Source organism: Pongo pygmaeus, chromosome 9, assembly GCF_028885625.2.
Source record: "Pongo pygmaeus isolate AG05252 chromosome 9, NHGRI_mPonPyg2-v2.0_pri, whole genome shotgun sequence".
Taxonomy (NCBI): Eukaryota; Metazoa; Chordata; class Mammalia; order Primates; family Hominidae; genus Pongo; species Pongo pygmaeus.
Window position 1 is genome coordinate 79,412,738 of NC_072382.2, and position 27,828 is coordinate 79,440,565.

The 27,828-nt window shown below is 39.3% G+C and overlaps 1 protein-coding gene across 5 annotated transcripts in view; it reads right to left on the reverse strand.

Moving 5' to 3' along the window:
- NARS2 (asparaginyl-tRNA synthetase 2, mitochondrial) overlaps positions 1-27,828 on the reverse strand; it is a 144,220-nt gene that overhangs the window by 19,724 nt on the left and 96,668 nt on the right. For all 5 annotated transcript variants that reach the window (XM_054439408.2, XM_054439412.2, XM_054439411.2 and 2 more), the window contains 4 exons: positions 22,752-22,850; positions 22,602-22,639; positions 13,909-13,975; positions 10,493-10,630 (listed from right to left, as the gene is read on the reverse strand). In XM_054439408.2, the coding sequence (XP_054295383.2) occupies positions 10,493-10,630; positions 13,909-13,975; positions 22,602-22,639; positions 22,752-22,850 (342 nt within the window). The remainder of the gene's footprint in view (positions 1-10,492; positions 10,631-13,908; positions 13,976-22,601; positions 22,640-22,751; positions 22,851-27,828) is intronic.

A 27,828-nucleotide genomic window follows, 5' to 3' on the forward strand; every position in this document is an offset into this window, starting at 1 on the left:
CTGTGAATAGTCCTATACATATTTTAGGGCATATATGTACATATTTCGAGAGAAACGGCTGCATCACAGAATACGCATATATTCAGCTTGAGTAGGTATTGCCTAATAGTTTCCAAAGTGATTGTAGCAAATTATACTTCTACCAGCAGCGTAGGAGAGTGTATTCCTAACATTGTCACCAACAACTGGAATCACAGGCTTTTTCATCTTATCCATTCTAGCTGGTACATAGTGGTGTCTTTCTGTGGTTTTAATTTGCATTTCCCTATCAACAAATGAGATTGACTATGATCCCCTGAGAATACTGAGAAAAAGAAAGATCAAGTGGTATATCCAGGAACAAAACCCAAGTCTCCTGGCTCTAAGTCCATAGCTCTTCCTGCCACCCCACACAAACTCTTCACTCCCAGAAAGATCAGGATTCTAATGAAGCTGCCATACATGCTGTATTTCTGCCTCTACAGCCTAGCTTCAATACATACTAGCTGTGTGATTTTGCACGAGTGACTATACTGCTGCACTGAGAGGTAGCAGCCTCATCTGTAAGAAAGGAGTAAAAGTTAATTATCGGCACATACTCGATAAACATCATTGTTTTCTCTTTTGAATGCTTTAACATTATGCTTGCCACACAGGTACTCAATAATAGATGTCAATTTGGAATGTCAAAAATTTAATCTTTGTTAATCTTTTCTTCCACTTTCCTCTGTCTACCATGTTTTAAGTAATCTCTTCTCTAATCTTACAAAGTTAGTTAATCTTATTTAGTTAAGTGAGACAGTACAAATAATTTCTCAACTCCCTAAATGTCTTTTCCTTGCTACTCTTAATAATGAAGATTCCTCAACACTCTTACTCTACCAAAAGACTTAGGAGGCATTTACGTTCAGTTTTATCTCAGTTGCTTTAACCAAACTTGTTCAATTAAGACACTGGGCAGACTGAAATGGGAGAAACAGTTTGGTAACTAAACCTTAGAAGTCTGTATCACACACATAAAAGGCTTTCTCTTCCCTATGTTCCCTACCTCTACAATTCACAGTATTAATATAAAATATGTCATAATAAAGAATCTCAAAGTATTTTAAGACAGACTGAAATGGATACTTTCAATTTTGACATAAATTTCTAGGATTCTCTTTAGTCCTAGATATGGGGAAAACTGGCAATTCCCTTCATCACTATTTCTGTTGGTTTGGGGCTCAAGCTATTTTGATGCAGGTTGGTTAATTAGCCACAGCTCTGGGAAATTTATTACACACCCCTTGGCTGAGTATTCTCCTTTCTGAGTTGAATTCACAGTATGTACTTTATTGAATGCCCACTAATGCTTACCTTTCTGTGGTTTGCGAAGTAATACTGATATAATTTTGAAAATTAGAACACTACCTGGTGATTGTGGCATCTCATCAAGGACTGAGGGGCAGTCACTTTTTCCTAATTACACATGTGTAGAATAAAAGAATATTCATCTCTGTGAAGCCACTCCCCCAGCTGAACATCTGCCACCTGGCTTTGAGGGACTTACCTGGAGACCAGCCTCAGAGGCATATGGCATTTTGCATGTTTGCTTAGATTCATTTTCCCATGATCTGTCCCTTTCAAATGATCAAATATGCTCAGTCATTTATAAGTTAGTCTTATCCATGCAAATGAAGAAAAACAGGCTACAGGAAATCAGAGAATCTTAGAGAGCTAATACTTTAGAGGTCACTTAATCCAATTCTCTGATTATACAGAGGGAGAAATTGAGGCTGAAAGATTGCAGAGACTTGCCTAAGGTGACACAGGTAACTAGTAAGGTATCTAGATTTCAAACCCAGAACCACTCTGCATCCTGTGTACTTTTCAGTACACCACAGCGCATACCTTCATTTCTACTGAGAGGCGGGGAGAAAGGAAGATAAATTATAACTGTAAAAACATACCATTTTACTATTTATTACCCTCTGGCCAAAAGTTACAAGTGTAGATTAGATATTTCCCCATCCTTCTCTTTTGGTTCCCTAAAGAAGGCACCTATGAAACACACCTGTCTTATTTTTTTCAAGACTGCACTGCATCCATTACAGGAACTCTTGCGAACCTACTCACAGCCAGTTATTACAGCCCTACTAAAAGAAACAGAATTTAGTCATCTGGCCCAAAGCTTCCTCCTTCACCAGAAAACAACAAATGAGGGATAGAAGCAGGCACTTCATACAAATGGATTGAAAAGAAATGTACACTGCTAATGTACCAATGTTATTCTCTATGGCTAATGTAACTAGTTTAAATAAATTATATTTGAATAGTTTAGCTCTGAGAAGCTATATACTCTAGTACTTCATAAATTATGGAAGTATGTTAAAGTCCCAGTATAACGTCTTTAGGGTGTGAGACCACATTACTAGAGATACTGTCATAATGAAGGTTTCCCAGTACTGCTGAAGGTAAGATACTTGTGAGTGCGATCTATGAGAGAACTACCTTTTAAGGAATCTTACGTTATAACGTATTACGTAACAACACAGACACACACATTATAACATTATTGTACTTTATCATAATAAAGATTTTATCAAAATTTAAAGTCAGGCACAGATAAATACTGTATGTTCTCATTCATATGTGGGAACAAAAAATTTTTTGAGCTCATGGGAAATAGTAGAACAGTGTGTTTCAGGGGCTTGGAAGGGTGGGGAGAGGTTGGTTAGTAGATACAAAATTATAGCTAGATAGGAGGAATGAGTGCTGGTATTCTGCAGCAATATAGGGTGAATATGGTTAACTACAATTTATTGTATATTTTCAAAAAGGTGGATGAGAAGATTTTGAATGTTCACAACACAAAGAAATGAAAAACGTTTGAGGTGACGCATATGCTAATTACCCTAATTTGATCAGTATTATATACATATACCAAAATACCATTCTATATTCCATAAATACATACAATTATTACATGTCAACTAAATATGAAAGCGGAAAAATTTTATTAAAATTTAGAAAGTAGGAAGAGACAACTTCATACCTATTGACTACCTACTTCCTAAAACACAGCTATGTACTTTTCTTATATTACTTGATTTAATCCTCACAACTCCATAATATATTATGGTCTCATTTTTACAGATCAGAAAATTAAGACACAAAGAAATTAGGTGGCATATTTAAGATCACATAGTTTACAATACACAGAGTTGGGGACTTGAACCCAAGAGTGTCTAATTCTATAGCCACTAGACTTTCCTTTATGCCATGGTGCTACCACTCACAAAATTAAAGATGCTTTTTAGCTTCCCAGCAAATTCACAGCAGATCAACTCACTACTCGTCGACAGTGTGTCTTAAACTTTGTTGGATTTGATTCATTAATCCATTCATCCATCCACCACACGGACACTAGGTGTCTACCATGTCCCAGGCATTACACTAGGAATAGACTGATGAATGAAAAAGAAGTTGATACGGTTTGGCTGGGTGTCCCCACCCAAATCTCATCTTGAATTGTACTTCCGTAATTCCCACTTGTTGTGGGAGATAACTGAATCATGGGGATACTTTCCCCATACTGTTCTTGTGGTAGTAAGTCTAAGGAGATCTGATGGTGGGTTTTTTTTTTCTTTTTTGAGATGGAGTCTCGCTCTGTTGCCCAGGCTGGACTGCAGTGGTGTGATCTCAGCTTACTGCAACTCTGCCTACTGGGTTCAAGCAATTCTCCTGTCTCAGCCTCCCGAGCTGGGACTACAGGTGCCTGCCACCATGCCTGGCTACTTTTTGTATTTTTAGTAGAGATGGGGTTTCACCTTGTTGGTCAGGCTGGTCTCGAACTCCTGACCTCAGGTGATCCACCAGCCTTGACCTCCCAAAGTGCTGGGATTACAAGCATGAGCCACTGCGCCGGCCAACCTGATGGTGGTTTTTTTGGTTGTTGTTGTTGTTGTTGTTGTTGTTTTTCTAATTGAGACAGAGTTTTGCTCGTTGCCCAGGCTGGAGTGCAATGGTGCAATCTCGGCTCACTGCAACCTCTGCCTCCCGGGTTCAAGCGATTCTCCTGCCTAAGCCTCCCAAGTAGCTGGGATTACAGGTGTGTACCACCACGCCCAGCTAATTTTCTATTTTTAGTAGAGACGGGGTTTCTCCATGTTGGTCAGGCTGGTCTTGAATCCTCTACCTCAGGTGATCCGCCTGCCTTGGCCTCCCAAAGTTCTGGGATTACAGGAGTGAGCCACCGCGCCCAGCCGATCCGATGGTTTTATAAGGGGTTTCCGCTTTCGCCTCTCTCTCTTTCTCTCTTGCCGCTGCCATGTAAGAAGTCCCTTTCACTTTCTGCCATGATGGTGAGGCCTCCCCAGCCATGTGGAACTGTGAGTCCATTAAACCTCTTTTTCTTTCCAGTCTTGGGTATGTCTTTATCAGCAGCGTGAAAATGGACTAATACAGAAGTCCTCATGTCTTTTGACACAGAGGAAAGTGTCATTAATTAAATCGACAAGCACATAGATGTAAAATTACAACTGTTAAAGGTTATGACGGATTAAGAGTTAGTATCTCTGGGTGTGAAACTTAACACGGTACGACTGCAGCATCTAACAGGGGCCTCTGACTCAGACTAGAGGGTCAAGAAAGGTTTCTCTGAGGAAATGGTGATTGAGTATAAATATCAGTAAGTAAAATTATTTAGATGAAGAAGACTGTTCTAGATTGAAGGAACAATATATGCAGAGTCTGAGGTGAGAGAAAGAACTGCACGTCTGAAGACACAGAAGAAGGGTGGTGATAGGAGAGAACAAAGTGGAGCCCCACAGTACAACAGACTAGAGAAGGAGACACAGCCACATTCTACTGGGCATTGCAGGCGACATAAAGGATTTTGGCTTTTATCCTAGGAGCAAAGGGAGGCCTCTGAATGGCTTTAAGAAGAGTGACAACATGATTGGGTTAACTTTTTTTTTTTTTTTAATGGAGATGGAGTCTCATTATGTTGTCCAGGCTGGTCTGGAACTCCTGGGATCAAGTTATCTGTGCACCTCAGGCTCCCAAAGTGCAGGGATTACAGGCATGAGCCACTGTGCCGAGCCAGGATTTACATTTTATAAAAACTCACACTAAAATGGGAGAACTGATTCAGAAGAGGAAAGAATGGATATATGAAGATCAGTTAGGAGGCTACTAAAGTAGTCTAGGCAGTATCTTAATCTGAAAAGGTAAAAGAGGAAATGAAGAGAAATGAATGGATGTGAGAGATATTTAGGAGTGCAAAACTGACAGAACTTAGTCAATGGAGGAAATGAGAAAGGAAGACTTCTGAGATGACTCAGGTATCTGGCATGTACAATTAGATGAATACAGAATATTGAAAGAAGATCAAATTTGCTGGGAGGAGAGGAGAAATCATAGGTTCAATTTTTGATGTGTCTGAGATGCCTTTGAGATACAGTCAATGAGGCAGCCAATGAGTCAGCCCTCTGTATTCAGAGGTTCTGCATTTGTGGATTCAACCAATAGCAGATTTAAAATATTCAGGAAAAACAAATGGATGGTTGTATCTGTAACTAACATGTACAGATTTTTTTTTCTTGCCATTATTTCCCTAAACAATACAGCATAACAACTATTTACATAGCATTTACATTGTATTAGGTATTATAAGTAACCTATAAATTATTTAAAGTATACAGGAGGATGTGCATAGGTTATATGCATACTACGTCATTTTACATAAGGGACTCATTGGTATCCTCAAATTTTGCTACCTGAGAGGGGGCTAGTGGGTAGGGTGTCCTGGAACCAATCCTTAAGGATACTGAGGGACGAATGTATGTGAGTCTAGAGCTCAGAGAAGAAGTCTGGATTAGAGATAAAAACTTCTGAGAGAATAAACAGTAAGCAATAGATACAGATGAAATAACATGAGGAAAATAAAGACCACCAAGGACTGGGCCTTGAGGAATTCCAACAACTGATGAATAGATAGAAATGGATAAATCTGTACAGGAGACTAAGAAAGAATAAATGCTGAGAAAGGAGAAAAACAGGGATAATGTGATGTCACAGAAGTCAAGGGAGGAGAGGGTTATAAGAATAAAAAAGTCATTAATAGTGCTGATTAGCACTGACAGGTCAAGTAAAATAAAGACTTAAAAGTTCACTGGATTTAATAACATGAAGATCATTACTGATCCTAACAAGAGCTACTTCAACGGTGTGATAGGGGTGGAAACTACAAAGAAGTAGGAGTATAGAATGAGTGGGAGATGCTGTGGTGGTAAAAAAAAAAAAAAAAAAAAATTCAATACCCATCCTAAAGTTGTTAAGTTTTGTTTAAGAAAGCAAACTTTCATGCCTGTAATCCAAACACTTTGGGAGGCTGAGGCGGATGGACTGCCTGAGCTCAGTTTGAGACCAGCCTGGGCAACACTGTGAAACCCCGTCCCCACTTTAAAAAAAAAAAAAAAAAAAAAAAAAAAATTAGCCAGGTGTGGTGGCATGCGTCTGTAGTCCCAGCTATTCGGGAGGCTGAGGCAGGAGAATTGCTTGAACCCGGGAGACAGAGGGTGCAATGAGCCAAGATCGTGCCACTGCACTCCAGCCTGGAAGACAGAGCGAGACTCCGTCTTTTAAAAAAAAGAAAGCAAAAGTTATTAAGAGATTACAGAACACAGACACAATGCTACAGTTTCGCTAATTCTTTAAATGCAATAAAAATCCAAAAAAGGAAGACTCAAAGTAGCTGGGTAACCCAGAAAAATCTTTATAGAGAAGAAAATTCTTAAGCAGAGTACTTAAGTGCAAAAGTGAGTGATTGAAAGATGCTTAATCTAGGGAAATTAAATGAGAAAAATACATGGTGTGTGTGTTGGAGGGGGAGCTGGAATTGGGATGGGCTGGAGTGATGAAAAAAAGCCAAGAGATATAGTCTTCTGTTTTGTAATACAGGCTCAATACTAAATTATTTAGGACTAGATAATCTAGGTCCTAATGTCTCCTTTTTGCTGCCAACCTGCGGGCCAATTACACTAGAGGGTTGCTAGAAAAAAGAGAATATGAGAATCATAAATCAATTATTTTGCTCACTAGTTTTGGATGATTCTGTGTGAAAGGTGAGGATGAGTAAAATAAATGGCTAAAAAGTAATTTTATATTATTTGTGATTTTTAGGCAGTTGGAAGAAGCGGAAAAAAACACAGACTTTATAAAACCAAATCTGCAGTCTAGAAAAAAATATATATATTTTAAAACTACAGACTTTAAAGCTAAAGAGAATCAGGTGTGAATACTAACTACTTACTATCTACGTAGCTTTGGAAATGCAATCTATCTCTGCACTCCAGTTTTTCATTTATTAAATGGGGAAACAAGCTTCTAGGCAAACTTGTTTCTGGATTTAGAGATGAGATGGTAGTGCTTGATTCCTAAGCATCTAGTAAATGGTGGCTAATACAGTTGTATTAATACTAAACGAAAAAACAGGAAATACAGTCAAACAGATAACCTTGTATACCTGACAGGGACATTTCGTTTACTAGCGGGCCCTAATCTACATTTCTGTATATTTATCCACAAATAAGTGAAAAGCATCAGACAGTAAAGTGTAGTTTTTGGGCCTATTTTGAAATCAATACAATCTGTCTCATAGACTTTTACAACTAATAATATTACATATATAACTATTCAATAAATATTTAGAAAAGTAAAATATATTCTTACTTTATATTATTGCCAACTTTAAAATTTAATTATTTGTTTTTCAGATAGGGGGCTCCCTCTGTCGCCCAGGCTGGAGCACAGTGACACCATTATGGCTCACTGAAGCCTCGAGTTCCTAGGCTCGAGTAATTCTCTCACCTCAGCCTCTTGAATAGATAGGACTACAGGTGCACGCCACTACACCTGGCTAATTTATTTTTTGTTGAGATAGGGTCTTCCTATGTTGAACAGGCTGGTCTTGAATTCCTGGTCTCAAGCAATTTTCCCACCTTGGACTACCAAAGTGCTGGGATTACAAACGTGAGCCACCATATCTGGCCATGCTATAGCTAATTTTGTAAAAAGCAAAAGAATAAAAAAGGCAAGCCAGGTGCAGTGGCAAGCACTTTGGGAGGCTGAGGCGGGCAGACTACCTGAGGTCAGGAGTTTAAGACCAGCCTGGCCAACATGGTGAAACCCTGTCTCTACTAAAAATACAAAAATCTGATGGGTGTGGCGGAACATGCCTATTATCCCAGCTACTTGGGAGGCTGAGGCAGGAGAATCACTTGAACCTGGGAGGCAGAGGTTGCAGTGAGCTGAGATCACGCCATTGCACCCCAGCCTGGGTGACAAGAGTGAAATTCTATCTCAAAAAAAAGACAACTATAGTTAAGGGCAAAAAAAAACAAAAAACAAAACAAAACACAGGACAAGAAACGGTAAAGGGATGAGAGAGACAAGACAGGCAGAGAAGAGACGGTCAGACAAGAGCTAAGACAGGGAAAATCTGCCTAGACTGCCTGGATCCCTTCATAGCCGTCCCCTCACTATTTCTATGATAGTCCAAACCAAAGCAGTCTAAACCTCCTGCTCTGCCAAGCCAGCTTTTCCTTTGCCTGATTGTGCTGTGTCCAGAATTGGTGGGTTCTTGGTCTCACTGACTTCAAGAATGAAGCCGCGGACCCTCGCGGTGAGTGTTACAGTTCTTAAAGGTGGCGCGTCCAGAGTTTGTTCCTTCTGATGTTCGGATGTGTTTGGAGTTTCTTCCTTCTGGTGGGTTCGTGGTCTGGCTGGCTCAGAAGTGAAGCTGCAGACCTTCGCGGTGAGTGTTACAGCTCTCAAGGCGGCGCGTCTGGAGTTGTTCCTTCCTCCCGGTGGGCTCGTGGTCTCGCTGGCTTCAGGAGTGAAGCTGCAGACGTTCACGGTGAGTGTTACAGCTCATAAAGGCAGTGTGGACCCAAAGAGTGAGCAGTAGCAAGATTTATTGCAAAGAGCGAAAGAACAAAGCTGCCACAGTGTGGAAGGGAACCCGAGTGGGTTGCCACTGCTAGCTCGGGCAGCCTGCTTTTATTATCTTATCTGGCCCCACCCACATCCTGCTGATTGGTAGAGCCGAGTGGTCTGTTTTGACAGGGCACTGATTGGTACATTTACAATCCCTGAGCTAGACACAAAGGTTCTCCACGTCCCCACCAGATTAACTAGATACAGAGTATCCACACAAAGGTTCTCCAAGTCCCCACCAGAGTAGCTAGACAGAGTGTCAATTGGTGCATTCACAAACCCTGAGCTAGACACAGGGTGCTGATTGGTGTGTTTTCAAACCCTGAGCTAGATAGAGTGCTGATTGGTGTATTTACAATTCCTTAGCTAGACATAAAGGTTCTCCAAGTCCTCATCAGGGTAGCTAGATACAGAGTGTCCACTGGTGCATTCACAAACCCTGAGCTAGACACAGGGTGCTGATTGGTGTGTTTACAAACCTTGAGCTAGATACAGAGTGCCGATTGGTGTATTTACAATTTCTTAGCTAGACATAAAGGTTCTCCATGTCCCCATCAGACTCAGGAGCCCAGCTGGCTTCACCCAGCGGATCCCACACTGGGGCTGCAGGTGGAGCTGCCTGCCAGTCCTGCGCCATGCGCCCGCACTCCTCAGCCCTTGAGTGGTCAATGGGACTGGGCGCCGTGGAGCAGGGGGCAGCACTCTTCGGGGAGGCTTGGGTGACACAGGAGCCCACGGAGGGGTGGGGAGGCTCAGGCATGGGGGGCTGCAGGTCCCGAGCCCTGCCCCACGGGAAGGCAGCTAAGGCCTGGCAGGAAATTGAGCACAGCAGCTGCTGGCCCAGGTGGTAAGCCCCTCACTGCCCAGGGCCAGTGGCACCCGCCGAGCCCACGCCCACCTGGAACTCGCGCTGGCCCGCAAGCACCGCACGCAGTCCTGGTTCCCACCCGCACCTCTTCCTCCACACCTCCCCGCAAGCTGAGGGAGCCGGCTCTGGCCTTGGCCAGCCCAGAAAGGGGCTCCTGCAGTGCAGCGGTGGGCTGAAGGGCTCCTCAAGTGCCGCCAAAGTGGGTGCCAAGGCCGAGGGGGCGCCGAGAGCGAGCGAGGGCTGTGAGGGCTGCCAGCACGCTGTCATCTCTCAGTGCCACTGCTGTCATCTCTTGCCCAGTATGCCTTCCCTCCTAGGAGTCTCCTAACCAGTACTTCACCACAGACTAACCAGACTTGGTATAGCCATACAGTGTTCTAGGCCACTTCCTCTCAGTCATTACAAAACAAAACAAAACGAAACAAAGAAAACCTAGATTTGCACCTGCTAAACTAAGAAGAAGACATTGTGACAGAAATGATGAAGTATGTTTATAGAACACTGGGATCTTCTTTGGGAATAATTTTTAAGAGATGTCTTTGAAAAACGTTATCATTTGAAGAGATAAAAAGAGTGATAGATGACATTTAAGAAAAGATCACAAAGGCTAAATGAAAAACCCATCCCAAGAGGACTAACCCCAATTTATTTAGTATCTCTTCTTACTGTGTGCTGAGGGCCATCTTCATTATCCCTCATGTAGAAAGGCTTGAGTACTAATGGATAATTAATAATGAAGACAGGTATGTTGCCACAGTGCTTCACCAGGTACTTTTCATGTTCAGTCTGTAGGTCAGCACCCCACTGTAATGAGAAGAAAGAAATGACCAAAAGAGAAGACAGAGGTGAAATATACAATTAAGCACCTGAAAATAACCTGCATCAATTCTAAGGGCTTCATCTTCCTGAGGCTCCATGTGTGGAGCTAGCTGCTAAGGTTACACAGCTGACTAAACCAGAGACAGATATTTGTTAACAAGAACACCTACAGGCCTGGAAAGATGAAAGCTGAGGCCAGTAGATAAACACTATGCTTACTGTGTCCCCATTGCTCCCCCACCCCCACCCCCCAGAAGCAGATAATACAGCACCTGCAGAAAAACAAAGTCTACTTTACAAGGAGATAAAAAAAAAACCTGACTTCAGAATCACAATTTTTAATAGTGCCTAGAGCTTCTTCCACAGTTATTGTTCCTAAGTCTCAGGAAATTAAATGATAGAAGATAATATTCCTAATATTGAGCCTATCTTTGGCTAAATGACTTCTCTTGGTGACTTCTGTTTTTTTTTTTTTTTTGAGACAGAGTCTGGCTGTGTCACCCAGGCTGGAGTGTAGTGGTGTAATCTTGGCTCACTGCAACCTGTCTCCCAGGTTCAAGCGATTCTCTTGCCTCGGCCTCCCAAGTAACTGGGACTTCAGGTGCCCGCCACCACGCCCAGCTATTTTTTTTGTATTTTCAGTAGAGATGGGGTTTCACTACATTGGCCAGGCTGGTCTTGAACTCCTGATTTCGTGATCCGCCCACCTTGGCCTCCCAAAGTGCTGGGATTACAGGTGTGAGCCACAGTGACAGCCGGTGACTTCTTTTTAAGTAAAAAGAGTCAACTCATGTATGAGATGCTCTTTGATGAATATTTATTAACTCTGTTCAATATATTTATTAAGCAAATACTAATGTGCCTATTAAATTCCAGGTACCATATGATATACTGGATATAGTGGTAAGAAAAACAGTTATAATCCCTGACTTCATGAAGCTTCCAGGGCAGGAGAAAAAGAAATGAAAACTTACACAAAGAATTGATCATAAATATAACAAGCAGAGGTTACTTTTGTAATACATAAAGATCTGACTTAATTGGGATTGAACCGGTACAAGGAATAGTTTAAACACAAAGGTTAACATTATCTTATTACTACTACTTGTTTGGCAGTATCTTAGTTATAGGAAAAAATGACTGGAATAGGAAGAGTTTTGCCTGCAACACTATACACATGCCCATTGACAGACCATGTGGTCTCTCTGGACCTATATCGTTGCCAATAAAATAAAAAAGCTCTGGCCAGGCATGGTGGCTAATGCCTTTAATCCCAGCACCTTGGGAAGCCGAGGAGTGCTTGAGCACAGAAGCCCGAGACTAGCCTAGGCAACATAACCCTGTCTCTACAAAAAATAAAAAAATCAGCCAGGCCTGGTGGCACACAACTGTAGTCCCAGATAGTTGGGAGACTGATTTGGGAGGACTGATGAGAGCCTGGGAGGTGGAATCTGCAGTGAGCCATGTTTGCACCACTGCACTCCAGCCTCGGCAACACAGAGAGATCCTGTCTTTCAATAAATAAATAAATAAATAAATAAAAAATAAACAAAGGAGTTCCTTCACAGAAAGAGAGAGTTGTACAGTGGTTGTCAGGGGTCTGGGAATGGGGCAAATGAGGTGATATTTGTCAAAGTGTATACACTTTCAGTTATAAGATGAACAAGTTCTGGGGATCTAATGTACAGTGTGGGTAGAGACAGATGTGTTAACTAATTTGACTATGATAATCTATTACACAATGTATACATGTATCAAATCATCATGTCGTATACCCTGAATATATACAATCTTCTTTTGTTGTTGTTCTTAGAGACAAGGTCTTTCTCTGTCACCTAGGCTGGAGGGCTGTAGTCGATCATGGCTCACTGCAATTTTAAACTCCTGGGCTCAAGCAATAGTCCTACCTTGGCCTCTTAAAGTGTTCCGATTACAGGTGTGAACTATCACACCCGGCCTATACAATCTTTGTTTATCAAGTAATTATTGGGGGGAAAAAAAAAAAAAAGAATTCTTGGCTGGGTACTGAGGCATGCTCCTCTAGTCCCAGTTACTTGGGAGGCTAAAGTGGGGGACCTCTTGAGCCCAGGAGTTCAAGATGAGCTCAGGCATCATAACAAGACCTCCATCTCTTAAATATAAAGTTCTTTAAAAGCAAAAGAAAACAAAAAAACCCCAGTGTTTTCCAGAGTGGCTCACAAACTAAAAGGCTCTGTAAAGTTCAACTGAAAAACAAACCTGTTTCTGCAAGCACTAAATCTGAAAAAAAAAAAAAAAAAAAAAAAAAAAAAAAGAAAGAAAAAAACAAACCTGTTTAGTTATGTTGCCTAAACTTATTTGATAATATAATTTCTTTCGTTGGTCATCTTTTTATTTTTATTTTTTTTTTTTGAGATGGAGTCTCGCTGTCGCCGAGGCTGGAATGCAGTGGTGTCATCTCTGCTCACTGCAGACTCTGCCCCCCGGGGTTCACGCCATTCTCCTGCCTCAGCCTCCCGAGTAGCTGGGACTACAGGCGCCCGCCACCTCGCCCAGCGCATTTTTTGTATTTTTAGTAGAGACGGGGTTTCACCATGTTAGCCAGGATGGTCTCGATCTCCTGACCTTGTGATCCACCCGCCTCAGCCTCCCAAAGTGCTGGGATTACAGGTGTGAGTCACCGCGCCCGGCCTGGTCATCTTTTAATGTCATTCAGAATATTTGGAAAACACAGAACTAGTTGACTTCTACAGTAATATTCTTTTTTAAAAAATTCACTTTTTTTTTTTTTTTTTTTTTTTTTTGGGTAGAGACAGGGTCTCACTGTATTGCCCAGGCTGGTCTTGAACTTTGGGGCTCAAGCAATCTGCCTACTTTGGCCTCCCAAAGTGCTGGAATTATAGGTGTGAGCCCCAACACCTGGCCTCTACAGTAATAGTCTATGATTATCTTTCTTTTTTAGAATTTTCATTTTCCTGAACATGGGAGACTCCTTTATAACCCTTTAGTCACTGCTATTCCAAATGATACAATTTATTTTTATTCTAAATTAATTCCGTTTTAAGTATCTCAACAAGATTGAGCAAACATCAAACAAAATCTTAAGTCTGTGTACAAATGAGCAAATGCCATATTTTGCTAATAAGAGAATTAAGATGATTTTGAAAGATTCTTAATAGAGTAAGCTAAAGACAAGAAGGAAGCATTTTCACACACACACACACACACACACACACACACACACACACACACACACACACATATACATACACACAAAATACTACCTCTGGGGTAAAGGTGAAGTTCTGGGATGCTTGCTTTAAGATCTCCACTGCTTCAGTATAAGAAATGCTGGAGGAAAACAGGATACAAGCAGAGAAAAGTCAATACAATGGGGCTGCTGTTAACTAGTTCATTTTAAAACCAGAAAAAGCCTACTCCTATATCACACTGTGAGGTCATGAATAATCAGGAATTAAGGCTGATCTAATCCTATGAAAGTCTGATCTGCCTGAAGACAAGTAACCATTCAATAACCTCACTCCTCATCTACTTCCAATATACACAGCGAAGCTAGTCACTTAAGCAAGTAAAGATTATTCTCTGAATCCATGATATGCCAATGCCCTAATAAAAGGTATGAAATACTGAGACTACAACAGCAAAAGACTTTTTCCTAAAATTCACCATTAATTCATTTATTTATCCAACAGACATATACTTGGCACCTACTAGGCACTACACACAATTCTAGGCACTGGAGATAAAAATAAAGCTCAGCCTTCATGGAGACAATGTGCGTGCACGCGTTGTGTGTCAGAGAGAGAGCGAGAGATGCAGGTGAGGAGAGAGTAGACAGATAAATAAACAGGTAGCTATTTGTGCTATGAAGAAAAATAAAGTGGAATAAGAAGACAGAGGGGGTTTAGGGTGCCATTTTAGATATGATGGTCAAGAAAGGCCTAAGTTTGTGACATTTGAACAGAAGCGTGCACCGAGTAAGGAAATGAACCAAAGAAGTATCTTGGGAGGAGTATTCCAGGCAAAAGGAACAGCAAGTACAAGGACCTGAAGTGAGAAACAGTTTGGCTTGTTCACAGAACAAAAAGGGCAGTCAGCGTGACTAGAGAATACTGAACAAGAGGAAGAATGGACTCTTTCAGGTCACAGTAAGGGCCTGGTAATATATTCTAAGCATTATAAGACTATGTAGGAAAATATTGATTCCCTCCATGAGACACCCTCATGCCTAAAGTAAGTCAAAGCAAGTATTTGTTTTAATTTAACTATGTGAATAGGTAACTTGTCTACATAGTTTTAAAAAAAATCAAGATGTATAAGAGTATACATCTCCCTTCCATTGTGGTTCCAGAGACACCTAGTTCCTTTCCTTTCACACAATCACTGTTATTGGTATTGTGAACATCCCTCTAGAGGATTTTATTTATACAGGTATGTAAATAATACACAATCTTCCTTTTTTACAGATGTGATACATAACATACACAGTCCTTCACACCTAATTTTACTAATATACCTTGCAGATCTGTGTGTATATGAAGACATTCTTCACTTTTTGTATTACATAATATTCCATTTTGTGGATGTGTCATAATTAGTTAGTTTAACCAGTGACCTGATATTTCACGTTCTAATCTTTTGCTATTATAAAACATGTCTATATATACCTATTTAATATTACAAATAGTTATTATACACTAATTTTTCACATGCAAAAGTGGAATTATTAGATGAAAATTTGCAATTTTTATATTTTCTGAAAGGTTTTGCCAAAGATATTGCCCCCTTTTATATCAATTTATAACCACCGGTAACATGAAAGTGTCAGTTTGCTTGTAAACTACAGGTAAAATACTGCATCAGTATTTTGGATTTTTTTTTTTTTTTAACAAAAAAATCTACAAACTTTCTGAAAGACCTTGAGCTCAAAAAATAATTTATCCAGCACAAACTTATTCTCTGAAGCAAAAATGAAGTTCATATCCATAACAACTAACCAGAAAGGGTTGTATTGTGTCATACAGTACAATGAAGCCCCTAAAGCTATGTTTTGAAAGATAGGTTTTTTCCTAAGAATCTATTCAAATTAAAATCTAGTAACAATAATAGGTAATTTCTAAGGTAATAATGGTGGTGGTAGTGGTGTTGGTAGTAGCAGTAATAACGATTTTAAAATTAGCATTTTACAGAAGGGAAGCAGGTTAGAGAGCACCAATAACTTTCCAAAGGTTACTCATATAAGTAAATAGTAAATCTTGATCTGCTGACTCCAGAGTATAAGCTTTTAATGGCTAAGATAATGCCTAAAACACTTAAGAGTTTCATATGTTCCATCAAAACAAAAGAAAATGGGCTCTTCAACTGATTCTACCACTTCATCTGATTCTACTACTAGCTATGTAAGTCACTTCAACATAGTGAAAGCATGTTATTAATTTTTGTAATGTATTATACAAACATTTAAAAATTAAGTATTTGCACTTGTAAAATAAGGAGACTGAACTATCTTGTATAAAGTTCTTTTCTGCTTAGGCATTCTGTTGTTCTATTATATCAATTACTTGGTATGATCTACCAATCACACTGAGAAATATGAGAGCAGTCAAAATAATAAGCAGTAAGATTTTGTACCATTGGTATGTTACTGTTTCATTATTAAGAAATGACTCTCATGTCTAAATATCTCTTATTATTCCACGTCTTCCACTCCACTCCCCAATACCTTCATTAGAGGCAGAACTTTCAAGTTCTTCAAATTACGGTTCTGACATTTGATATCCTTAATGGCTTCTATCGACTCTCTCTATTAAGTATTTTTCTTGATATGTATAGAAAATAATATCTCTTCTCCTTTCCAGAAACTGTTTCCAAAGTACTTTGAGGAAAGGAGGAAAAAACACTGTGATAGAGAATGGTACAGCATCAAACTACCTTCATATTTCACATTTTTCATTGCTGAATAAAGAAAATTCATTATTCTGAAGCTGTTAGAGTAAAATTGCTAAACTACAAAGATAATTATTGTCATCCTTTGCCTCAAATTCACACAGAAAGATAAATGAAGAGCAAATAAAAAAGGTAAGTACGCTACATTTTCAGAACCATAACAATATAAAGGAAATGTAAAATAAACTGAATACAATTTCTGCATAAAGGCTAAATTCCATTACTACATGAGTTGCTGAAACAGCACATTTTCATATAAAATAATTGTAACAGGTAGTAAAAAATACACTGAAATCTACTCAAGAATACAAGTCACGTGGTATCTATACAGATTCAATAATTAACAGCGCAGTCTGCATAAAGGACACGTTTCTCTTTTGCCATCTCCCTGTTTTTTCTTTTCTCTTTACTGTTTTTAGGATTAACTCAATAGTAGATTCAGCCACACCGCTATTTTCAGAAATTTCGGCGCCAATGCCTTAAAAGGCATGAAACAGCAGAAAGGTGATGCCAAGGTGGTAGAGAGGGCACCACCACACAATCTGTTTCACAACTTGATACCTGTGATGTTGTTGACTTAATAATCACTGTCATCAGACCAGCACCATCTCATTATGCTTTTAGTGGCTACCCTGCACATTTTAACATGCATATCTGACTTAACAGTCTAAAGCAGCCGGGTGTGGTGGCCTGCACCAGTTGTCTCAGTTACTTGGGAGGCTGAGGCAGGAGGATCGCTTGAGCCCAGGAGTTCAAGGCTGCAGTGAGCTATGATCACACCACTGCCTTCCAGCCTGGAAAACAGAGCAAGGTCCTGTCTCTTAAAGACAAAAAGTCTAAAGTTCACCAGTTTCTCTCTCTTCCTTTCAAACAACAAAAGGACTAACACTTCAACTATCAACGTGCCTCTCCAGTTTTACAAGTTATTGCTGCCCAGTATTTCAGTTCTAAGGTAACAGGTATTTTCTTTCAACTATGTGAAGATACTATTTTATCAATCTACTGTCATTACTGTTCTTTGAACTTCTTGGGAATCTAACGCAGTTTGTTTTGTCTGCTGTTCTTGCTCATGGTAGGTATTTTCCTGTGTATTTGGAGTGTGAGATTATCTTCAGTAGTTTGTTTTGAGAATATCATGCCACTTGGGTTGAGGGTACAAACTGCAAGATTCGTTTTATATTGATTTCTATAGCTACTCCAGCATTATCACCAACTGAAGACAAGTTTTTATTTTAATGCCCTGGCATGAAGATTCTTGAACTACACAGGAAACAGAAATTCAAACTCTAGGCTCACTTAAGGGCCAACTGTGGCTGCAAATCCTCAATGGAGACTATTTCTGTTTTGTCTCTATCCTTAAGCCCAGGCTAAAGCAGATATACTTCTACACTTCTTTGTAAATTCTCCATGCTGGCTAGCTCAATTTTCTGTTTGTCTGCTTATTTTCTAACTGGCCCTTTCATTAAGGGTGTAGTCTTTGACCAGTTCTAGCTTTGTGTGTATATCTGTGCGTGCATTTCAGGGGATATCTTGATTCTAATTCATTCTGCTATGTCTATTCTCATGTCATCTCATTGCTGTTAAAATCTCTGGTTTCAAAAACTGGAAAATCGCCCTCCAGCTTCCCTACCCTACACCCTGAGAATCCTCAGCATCACACCAACTGTCCAGATCACTCTGGTGTTTGGTTCCTTCTTCATTTCTAGCACCTGGAACTTCTACTTTCTAGTGAATTCAACAATGTATTTAAAAGAATCTTATAATATTTTAAGTATTATTTTTACATGTTTTGTAGCAAGAGTGTTTTCAAATTACCTAGTCTGACATATTGCTTTTAACAGTATCGTCATTAAATCCTTTCAACAACATAAGACAGAGTATTTTTTATAGATGAGGAAGTTCAGAAAAGTTAAAGATTCACTATTAATCAAGTTCATAGTCATAATTACATTATTCATATAAATATTTAACTGTTCATCTTTTTCTCTAGATTTTCAACTCTATAAATAAATAAATCAATGTTTGTTTTCATTATTCTCAAGAACTAGCAAAGTGCCTAACTCATATTAGTCAGTCAATAAATATTTGTTTAAAAATATTAATTTACTCATTAATGGCTAGTAAATGGTAGGGCCAGGATTAGAATCCAGGTTCTCTGAATTATGGTTCACTACCCTCAGTGACTGAAATAAATAGTGATATGAGCCAATAAGAAACCTCAGGAGAGGATCCAGCCTAAAGAATACCTTTACAACCACAGTTACTCAAGTCATTTGTTTGTCCACTCAATTACTCAGTATTTACTGAGTGTCTGTTAAAGGCACTGGGCTAAGTCCTGGGGGTATAAGAGTAAGCAATTTAAACACAGCCTCTGACATCACAGAGGTAGTAGACACCAATCAAATAATCACACATATACATTTATTTAAAAATGTTTGAATTTTTAATTGACAAATATTTTATGTATTTACCGGAGACAATGTGTTTTTGGTATTATACACTGTGGAATGAATATATCAAGGTAATTAACATATCTATCACCTCACATGCTTCATTTTTTTTTTTGTAGTGAGAAGATTTAAAATCTACTCCTTTAGCAATTTTGAGATATACATTACAATTAATTATGGTCACTTTGTTATGCAATAAATCCTGAAAACTTATTCCTCTGGTCTAACTAAAACTTTGTACCCCTTGGTCAATTTCTTTCCATTCCCTTCAAGAACCCCTCACCTGCCACTGGTAACTACCATTCTACTCACTACTTCTGTAAGTGTTAACTTGATTACATTTCACATCAAAGTGAATCGTGCAGTATTTGTCTTTCTGTGCCTAGCTTCTTTCACTTAGCATTAAGTCTTCCAGGTTGATCCATGTTGTCACAAATAAGATTTCCTTTGAATAGTATTCCACTGTGTATATACACATTTACTTTATCCAGTCATCCACTGATGGACACTTAGGTTGATTCCATGTCTTGGCTACTATGAATAGTGCTGCAAAGAACATGTAAGTGCAGATATCTCTTTGACATACTGACTTCAGTTCTGGATATGTACCCAGAGGTAGGATTGCTGAATCATATGGTAAATATACTTTTAGTTTTTTGAGAAACCTCCCATACTATCCTCCATAATAGCTCTACTAATTTACATTCCCACTAACAGTTATAAAAGGGTTCCCAAGCGCCACATCTTTGCCAACACCTGTTATCATTTGACTTTTTTTTTTTTTTGAGACAAGTCTTGTTCTGTCTCCCAGGCTGGAGTGCAGCAGTGTCTGTGATCATAGCTCACTGAAGCCTCAACCTCCTGGGCTTAGGCAATCCTCCCACCTTGGTCTCCTGAGTAGCTGGCACTACAGGCACATGTCACCACACCTGGCCAATTTATTTATTTTTTTTGTAGAGACAGGGTCTCACTAAGTTGGCCAGGGTGGTCCTGAACTCCTGGGCTTAAGTGATCCTCCCACCTCAGCCTCCCAAAGTGCTGAGACTACAGGCATGAGCCAATGTGTCTCATTCTACTTTTTGATAACAGCCATTCTAACAGGTGTGAGGGGTTATCTCTGTGGTTTTAATTTGCATTTTATTGATTAGTGATGTTGGACACTTTTTGATAAACCTATTGGCCATCTGTATCTTACACAAATGTAAAACATTTGTGATGTCTGCCTGCCTGAGCAAAGCATGGGGGTGGATGCTGAGGCTAGGTGGGGTGGCTGCCCTGTAGGGGCTCAAACCAGATAGACCTTCCTACTGAGCTTCTGCAGCAACCAGCTAGGCTTTGTAAATGGGCTATGCCACTGGCTGGTATCTCTGATCAGGTGCTACTGCTGGCAGGAACACAGCTATCACCAAGATCCGTGTACTCGTTGCTGTGAGCACTGCCCCACTCCTTTGTTCCTACTTGACCCCTGGTAGTCTAGACCTTACCCCCAGGGTTCCCTGTGAGACAGGAATGGGCCTCCTAGGAAGCATCACAGAATGCTGGGGAAACTGGATAGCTGTCTCTTTTTCCACTGCATTAACTGTGTGCCAAGGGGAATCTTCTGTGTGTGGTACTGTGCCTACTTAGGGGAGGGAGGATTCAATCAAACTGAGACCATTGCTCCTACCCTTCTAATGCACTTTTTGCTCTGTGGTCCATCTGGGTGTCTCAATTTCATTCCCAAGTTTTGGATTTTCACAAAGGTGTTCTTGTATGTGACTAGTTGCCAAATGGACTTTCTGTGGTGAAGGCTGGGACCTTCTATTCATCATCTTGCTGATGTCCCTCTCCCCACAAATTTAAACTGCAACTATGATTTGTAGTATGCAGAATGGATTGTGACAATGACAATGATTGAAATGGCACAGCCCAAGAGGACGTTTTCCAACCTTAACATTTTATGGACAAGGACTCCAAAGCACAAGAGTTAAGTGACATGTAAGAGTCGTAATGATAGTAGGGCAGCTACAACCACTCTACCCTTAATTCCAGTGCCCTCCCAAATATATGAAAATCTCAGGTTAAAAGTCTGAGCTTTGAAATCAGATGAACATGAGCTTGAATCACCATTTCATCTTTTACTCAACCTCTTTGCAGGGATTCTCCATCTATAGAATGAGAATAATAACTACTTGGAGTTGTGAAGATAAAATGAGCTACTGATGTATGTAAATTTTATCACTGTCTGGGTAAATATTCAACAAATGGTGGATATTATTTCTGCATTTTGAATCTTTTCATTAGATAGGAGCTGGAAAACTAAGATCCTTCCCTGGTTGTTTTGTCACCAGCAGAGATTCCTTGAGAAGGCCAAATTACTTCTTTCTTCATCTACTTAATGACCACTTTTATCAATATACTCATGCCCAAGACGGTCTTATAAAACTCCAGACCCACACTTTCAGTTGCCTATCCAACATCTATGGCTGGATATCTGAAAAGCATCTCAATCTTAACATGTCTGTGTTCCTGATACCACCCCTTCCTCTCAATTAAGCATTTCCCAATTTCAGTTAATAGCAACTTCATTTTTGCAGCTGTAGGAGAAAAAAACCTTGAAGTCACCCTTAACTCCTCTCTCTCACCCTCAGTAAATCCTGTTTGTTCTATCTCTAAAATATATTCGGAATAGGAGAACTCTTGCCACCATCCTGGTCTGTGATGGTTAATTTTGTGTCAACTTGGCTGGGCCATGGTGCCCAGATATTTGGTCAAACAGTATTCTGAATGCTTCTATAAAGGTGTTTTTTGGATGTAATTAATGTCTAAATCAGTGGACTTTGAAAAAAGCAGATTATATTACCCTTCATAATGTGGGTGGGCTAAATCCAATCAGTTGAAGTTTTTGCTAAGACAAAGACTAATCTCCTCCTGAGAAAGAAGGAATTCTGCCAGGAGACTGCCTTTGGACTTGAATGGCAACTCTTCCTTGACTCTCCAGCTTGTCCACCTACCCCGAGACTTTAAACGCAACAAGCCTCTACAATTACGTGAGCCAATTCTTTAGAATAATCTCTCAATCTCTCTATCTCCACACACACACCCCGCCCTCAAACGTGGTTGGTCATGTTTCTCTGGAGAACTCTAACACACAGTCCAAATCATCATTAACTCTCACGCAGATCGCTGTGGTAATATCTTAGTTTTCTGTTCCTGAATTCTTGTCTTGCTGTAACCTACACTGAGCATGTTTTTTACAGTTTTTTTAATCAAGCCAAATTTTGAAGACTAAAGTTAGTATAAGTTTGAATTATAGTTACATAGTTAATAGTTACTAGATTTTATCTTGCTATGATTTATTAATTTATTGATGAAACACTGATTATCAACTATGAACCAAACACAAGAGCTATAAAAATAATTAGAACATGGGTCTTACCTGGATCTGGGGAGTGTCTATATATAGATCCTATATATATAGGATCTATATAAGCAGATATAAATTTAAAAAATTATGATATAGTGTGATAAATACAGTGATAAAGAATGAATAAAGTTCAAAAAGTATAACATCTACTTACATTAAAAAGTTGTTTTTTAGCATATGTTCTAATCTGTCCTTAATAAAAAAAAGACAAAAAAGAAAATTTTAAAAATATAATTTTATTCATTATGTATAATTAACACATTAAACAGTAGATGTATTGGGCTTTATCCATAAAACTAATTACCTTTTGGCCAGGAGCTATGAATTTGTGACAGAGTTCAACATCTTCAGGACATTTTGAGAGAACCATCATTGTTGTAGCCTTGAACAATTCCTCTATAACCTAAGAGAAATGAAACAGAATCACCTGACACGTAAGCAATTTTACATGAAAAACCTGTTCAGGGCTCAATAAGGACTGCACTCCAGGTTTTAGCAACTATAAATCCACGAAGTCTTTTAATCCTTGAATGTACCATGGAAAATTGGTTCAATTTTCCAGGCATCTCAATTTCCTTGGTGGGTGGCAGTGAGGAAGAAAAAAGGAAATGTTTTAATCTTATGTTGAGTTTCAATGCTGGTAAAGAAGTGAGATGTCAAATGAACAGCTATAACTGATCAATGCCTCTCTAAATTTCAATAAACTCACTTGTAGAATCAGGGTAATAACAGCACCTAACTTACAGGATGTTTGAGAGAATTAAACGAGATAAACCATGTGTCACACTTAGCTTAGTACTGGCTCAGAGAAACACACAACAAACATCAGTTGCTGTGAACAGTAAGAACATTTTGAAAAGTGGTTCATTCGCTCATTGGTAAATGAAAGTCAACTTTAAAATTACAGAAATGATGATATATCTAAATATAAATATATATATTTTTGCTTTGCTAATGGCCAAAATAAAAATAACATAAAACAGCATACAGCAAAAATCAGTATATAAGAACTTATTCTCAAGACCAGCCTAGGCAACATGGCAAAACTCTGTCTCTACAAAAATAAAAAGAAAAATCAGCTGGGCATAGTGGTGTGTGCACCTGTAGTCCCAGCTCCTCAGGAGGCTGAGTTGGGAGGATCACTTGAGCCTGCGAGGTTGAGGCTCCAGTGAGCCATGATCACGCCACTGCAACTCCAGCCTAGGTGACAGAGTGAGATCCTGTCTCAAAAAACAACAAAAAAAATTATTCTACCATGGGTGCCCATAGGAGACTCATAATAGAAACTTGTTCTTAGAAGGAAAAAAGTGACTGGAACGGAAAATATTTCTAAAATGTTTTTATTCACAACTAACATTCTTGGTTTTAAATCAACGAGACAATATTAGGTCTTCTAAATGGTGTATTCATAAAGGTGCACATATGTATAAAGTACAGGCTGCCTTAAAGGCAGGTATCTTCTCTTCCTCTGTTGCATACTAGTAGATCCTCTTGGGGCTGGAAGCATAGTGAAGGCGTAACTGTCTATTGAAGTACATTAATATAACCAGATATAGGAAAACACTTAAATACCAGTGACAACCAGATCTATTTCATGATGTTTCAGTCACTGTTAGTGTTATTTATTTATTTATGAGACAAGGTCCTGCTCTGTCACCCAGGTTGGAGGGCAGTGGTATAATCACAGCTCACTGCTGCCTTGATCTCCCGGGATCAAGCGATCCTCCTGCCTCAGCCAACTGAGTAACTGGGACCACAGGCATGCATCACCACACCCAGCTAATTTTTTTATGTTTAGTAGAGATTAGGTCTCGCTATATTGCCCAGACTGGTCTCGAACTCCTAAGCTCAAGCGATCCTCCCTTCTCAGCCTCCCATAGTACAAAGATTATAGGCATGAGCCACTGCACCTGGCCTAGTGGCATTTACTCTAGACATGTTGCTAAGCTATATGGCATTCCTGGTTTATTTTCTTACATTTTATTTATTTATTATTTTTTTAGACGGAGTCTTGCTCTCTAGCGCAGGCAGTGGTGCAGTGGCTCACTGTAGCCTCCGCCTCCTGGGTTCAAGCAATTGTCCTGCCTCAGCCTCCTTAGCAGCTGTGATTACAGGTGTGTGTCACCACGCCAGGATAATTTTTCTATTTTCAGTGGAGATGGGGTTTCACCACGTTGGCCAGGCTGGTCTCGAACTCTTGACCTCAGGTGATCCACCCACCTTGGCCTCTTAAAGTGTGGGGATTATAGGTGTGAGCCACTGCACCCAGCCTATTTTCTTACATTCCATTACTACGGTCATTTATTTTTCCAACCAACATGTATATCTAATTAAGTAAAAAAAAAAAATGGTGAGCATGTGGCTATTTAAGGCACTGATCACATAAAATAGTAATGACAACTAATTTGGGGGGTGGGAAAAAAGAATCAAAAGACTAGATAATAGTAAAGATAAATCTGAAGGGAATAAGCAGAATTAAAGTAAACTTTCTAAGGATCTTGTATCCTAAAAAGGGGAGAAATGTTTAACTTTCTTTCTTTTTTTTTTTTTTTTTTTTCTGAGACAGAGTCTTGCTCTGTCGCCCAGAATGGAGTGCAGTGGTGCCATCTCAGCCCACTGCAGCCACCGTCTCCCAGGTTCAAGCAATTCTCCTACCTCAGCCTCCTGAGTAGCTGGGATTACAGGGGTGTAGCACCACACCCAGGTAATGTTTGTAATTTTTTTGTGGAGACAGGATTTCACCATGTTGGCCAGGCTGGTCTCGAACTCCTGGCCTCAAGTGATCCACCTGCCTCAGCCTCCCAAAGTGCCAGGATTACTGGCATGAGCCACCACACCTGGCCTAACTTTTTATTTCATGTAAAAAATATAAGGTAAACCATTAAAATAATAAAAACAGAATGTATAGATTCTAAACTATTGGAGGAAAAGAAAGGAAAATAAAGAAAACCAAATGAATCCAATGGGGAGGGTGAGAGGGGTATAGGGGTAAGGAATAACTTGATGAAAGGAGAACAACAGGAAGCTAAAGATCCTTCACCTTGAGACTGTATCACCTTCAATTCAGCAGTGAGATAAATAAATTACTAAGTAAAATAATGATTTATACAGGCTCATATGCCTCAATCAGTTAAACAAAGCTAATACACATTGGGAGGAATAAAGACCAGGTGGATTAGATGACATGCCTGCACTGTTGAGGGACACAGTACACCCATCTGTAAGATGAAGACTTTGACCACTGGGGTTGTTAAATCATTGTCTTTCCTGAGAAGTACATTTCCAGCAGAATAAGAAAATCACTGGCTGCCCTAATCTTGACATTCACAATATACTCCACAAATAAGTTGAAAAAAACCCAGAAACCTAACAGAAGGGTTAGCATAACTCAGATGTCTTAAAAATGTTAATTAATTGTACTATAACAGCAATACTTAATTGCTTATAGCTCATAAGGGGAAAATATTCTGTTAGAACATTCTGATTTAATATTTAAGAGACCACTCTGTATAAAGATGCTAATTTCCAAGGAAATTAATTTATAAAAGGAAGAAAATTAAGAGACGCAGATTACTTTTGGGGAGAGCACACTTTTTTCTAGTCTTCAGGAAAAAAGTGTATTATCACAATTAACTAAATCATTCAAGAACAGTATATACCCTGAGTACCACCAGCAGAGTACCAAATAAATAAGAACTGGAGTAGCAAATCATGACACCAAAACATGAATATTCTTCTTAAGTGTCAATTTATTATTAGTTTCATGAAGATCAACATTAAGACTCACGAAATTAGTCAGAAAACTGTGTGTAATTATGTAATGAACTATCCAAGCTGGGACACTTTTGAGAGTCAAAAGTAGAAATATTAATAATTAAACCACTTTATTTCTCTAGCTGGCCAAGATGAAATAAATTGACTACAACCTATCTCTCTAAACAACTATAACTTAAAAATATGGTCAGACACAGCTAAAGCAGTATTAAGAGGGAAGTTTATAGCACTAAATGCCCACATCAGAAAGCAGGAAAGATCTCAAATTGACACCCTAACATCACAATTAAAAGAACTAGAGAAGCAAGAGCAAACAAATTCAAAAGCTAGCAGAAGACAAGAAAAAACTAAGATCAGAGCAGAACTGAAGGAGATAGAGACACAAGAAACCCTTGAAAAAAATCAATGAATCCAGGAGCTCGTTTTTTGAAAAGATTAACAAATAGGCCGCTAGCTAGACTAATAAAGAAGAAAAGAGAGAAGAATCAAATAGACACAATAAAAAATGATAAAGGGGATATCACCACAGTTCCCATAGAAATACAAACTACCATCAGAGAAAAGTATAAACACCTCTACGCAAATAAACGACAAAATCTAGAAGAAATGGATAAATTCCTGGACACATACACCCTCTCAAGACTAAACCAGGAAGAAGTCCAATCCCTGAGTAGACCAATAACAAGTTCTGAAGTTGAGACAGTAATCAATAGCCTACCAACCAAAAAAGCCCAGGACCAGACAGATTCACAGCCAAATTCTACCAGAGGTACAAAGAGGAGCTAGAACCATTCCTTCTAAAACTATTCCAAATAACAGAAAAAGAGGCAGTCCCGTAACTCATTTTATGAAGCCAGCATCATCCTGATACCAAAACCTGGCAGAGACACAACAAAAAAAGAAAATTTCAGGCCAGTATCCCTGATGAACATCAATACGAAAATCCTTAATATAATACTGGCAAACCAAATCCAGCAGCACATCAAAAAGCTTATCCACCACGATCAAGTCAGCTTCATCCCCGGGATGCAAGGCGGGTTCAACATACACAAATCAATAAACTTAATCCATCACATAAACAGAACCAATGACAAAAACCACGATTACCTCAATAGATGCAGAAAAGGCCTTTGACAAAATTCAACAGCCCTTCATGCTAAAAACTCTCAATAAATTAGGTATTGATGGAACATATCTCAAAATAATAAGAGCTATTTATGACAAACCCACAGCCAGTATCATACTGAATGGGCAAAAGCTGGAAGCATTCCATTTGAAAACTGGCACAAGACAAGGATGCCCTCTCTCACCACTCCTATTCAACACAGTGTTGGAAGTTCTCGCCAGGGCAATCAGGCAAAAGAAATAAATAAAGGGTATTCAAATAGGAAGAGAGGAAGTCAAATTGTCTCTGTTTACAGATGACATGATTGTATATTTAGAAAACCACATCGTCTCAGCCCAAAAACTCCTTAAGCTGATAAGCAACTTCAGCAAAGTCTCAGGATACAAAATCAATGTGCAAAAATCACAAGCTTTCCTATACACCAATAATAGACAAGCAGAGAGCCAAATCATGAGTGAACTCCCATTCACAACTGCTACAA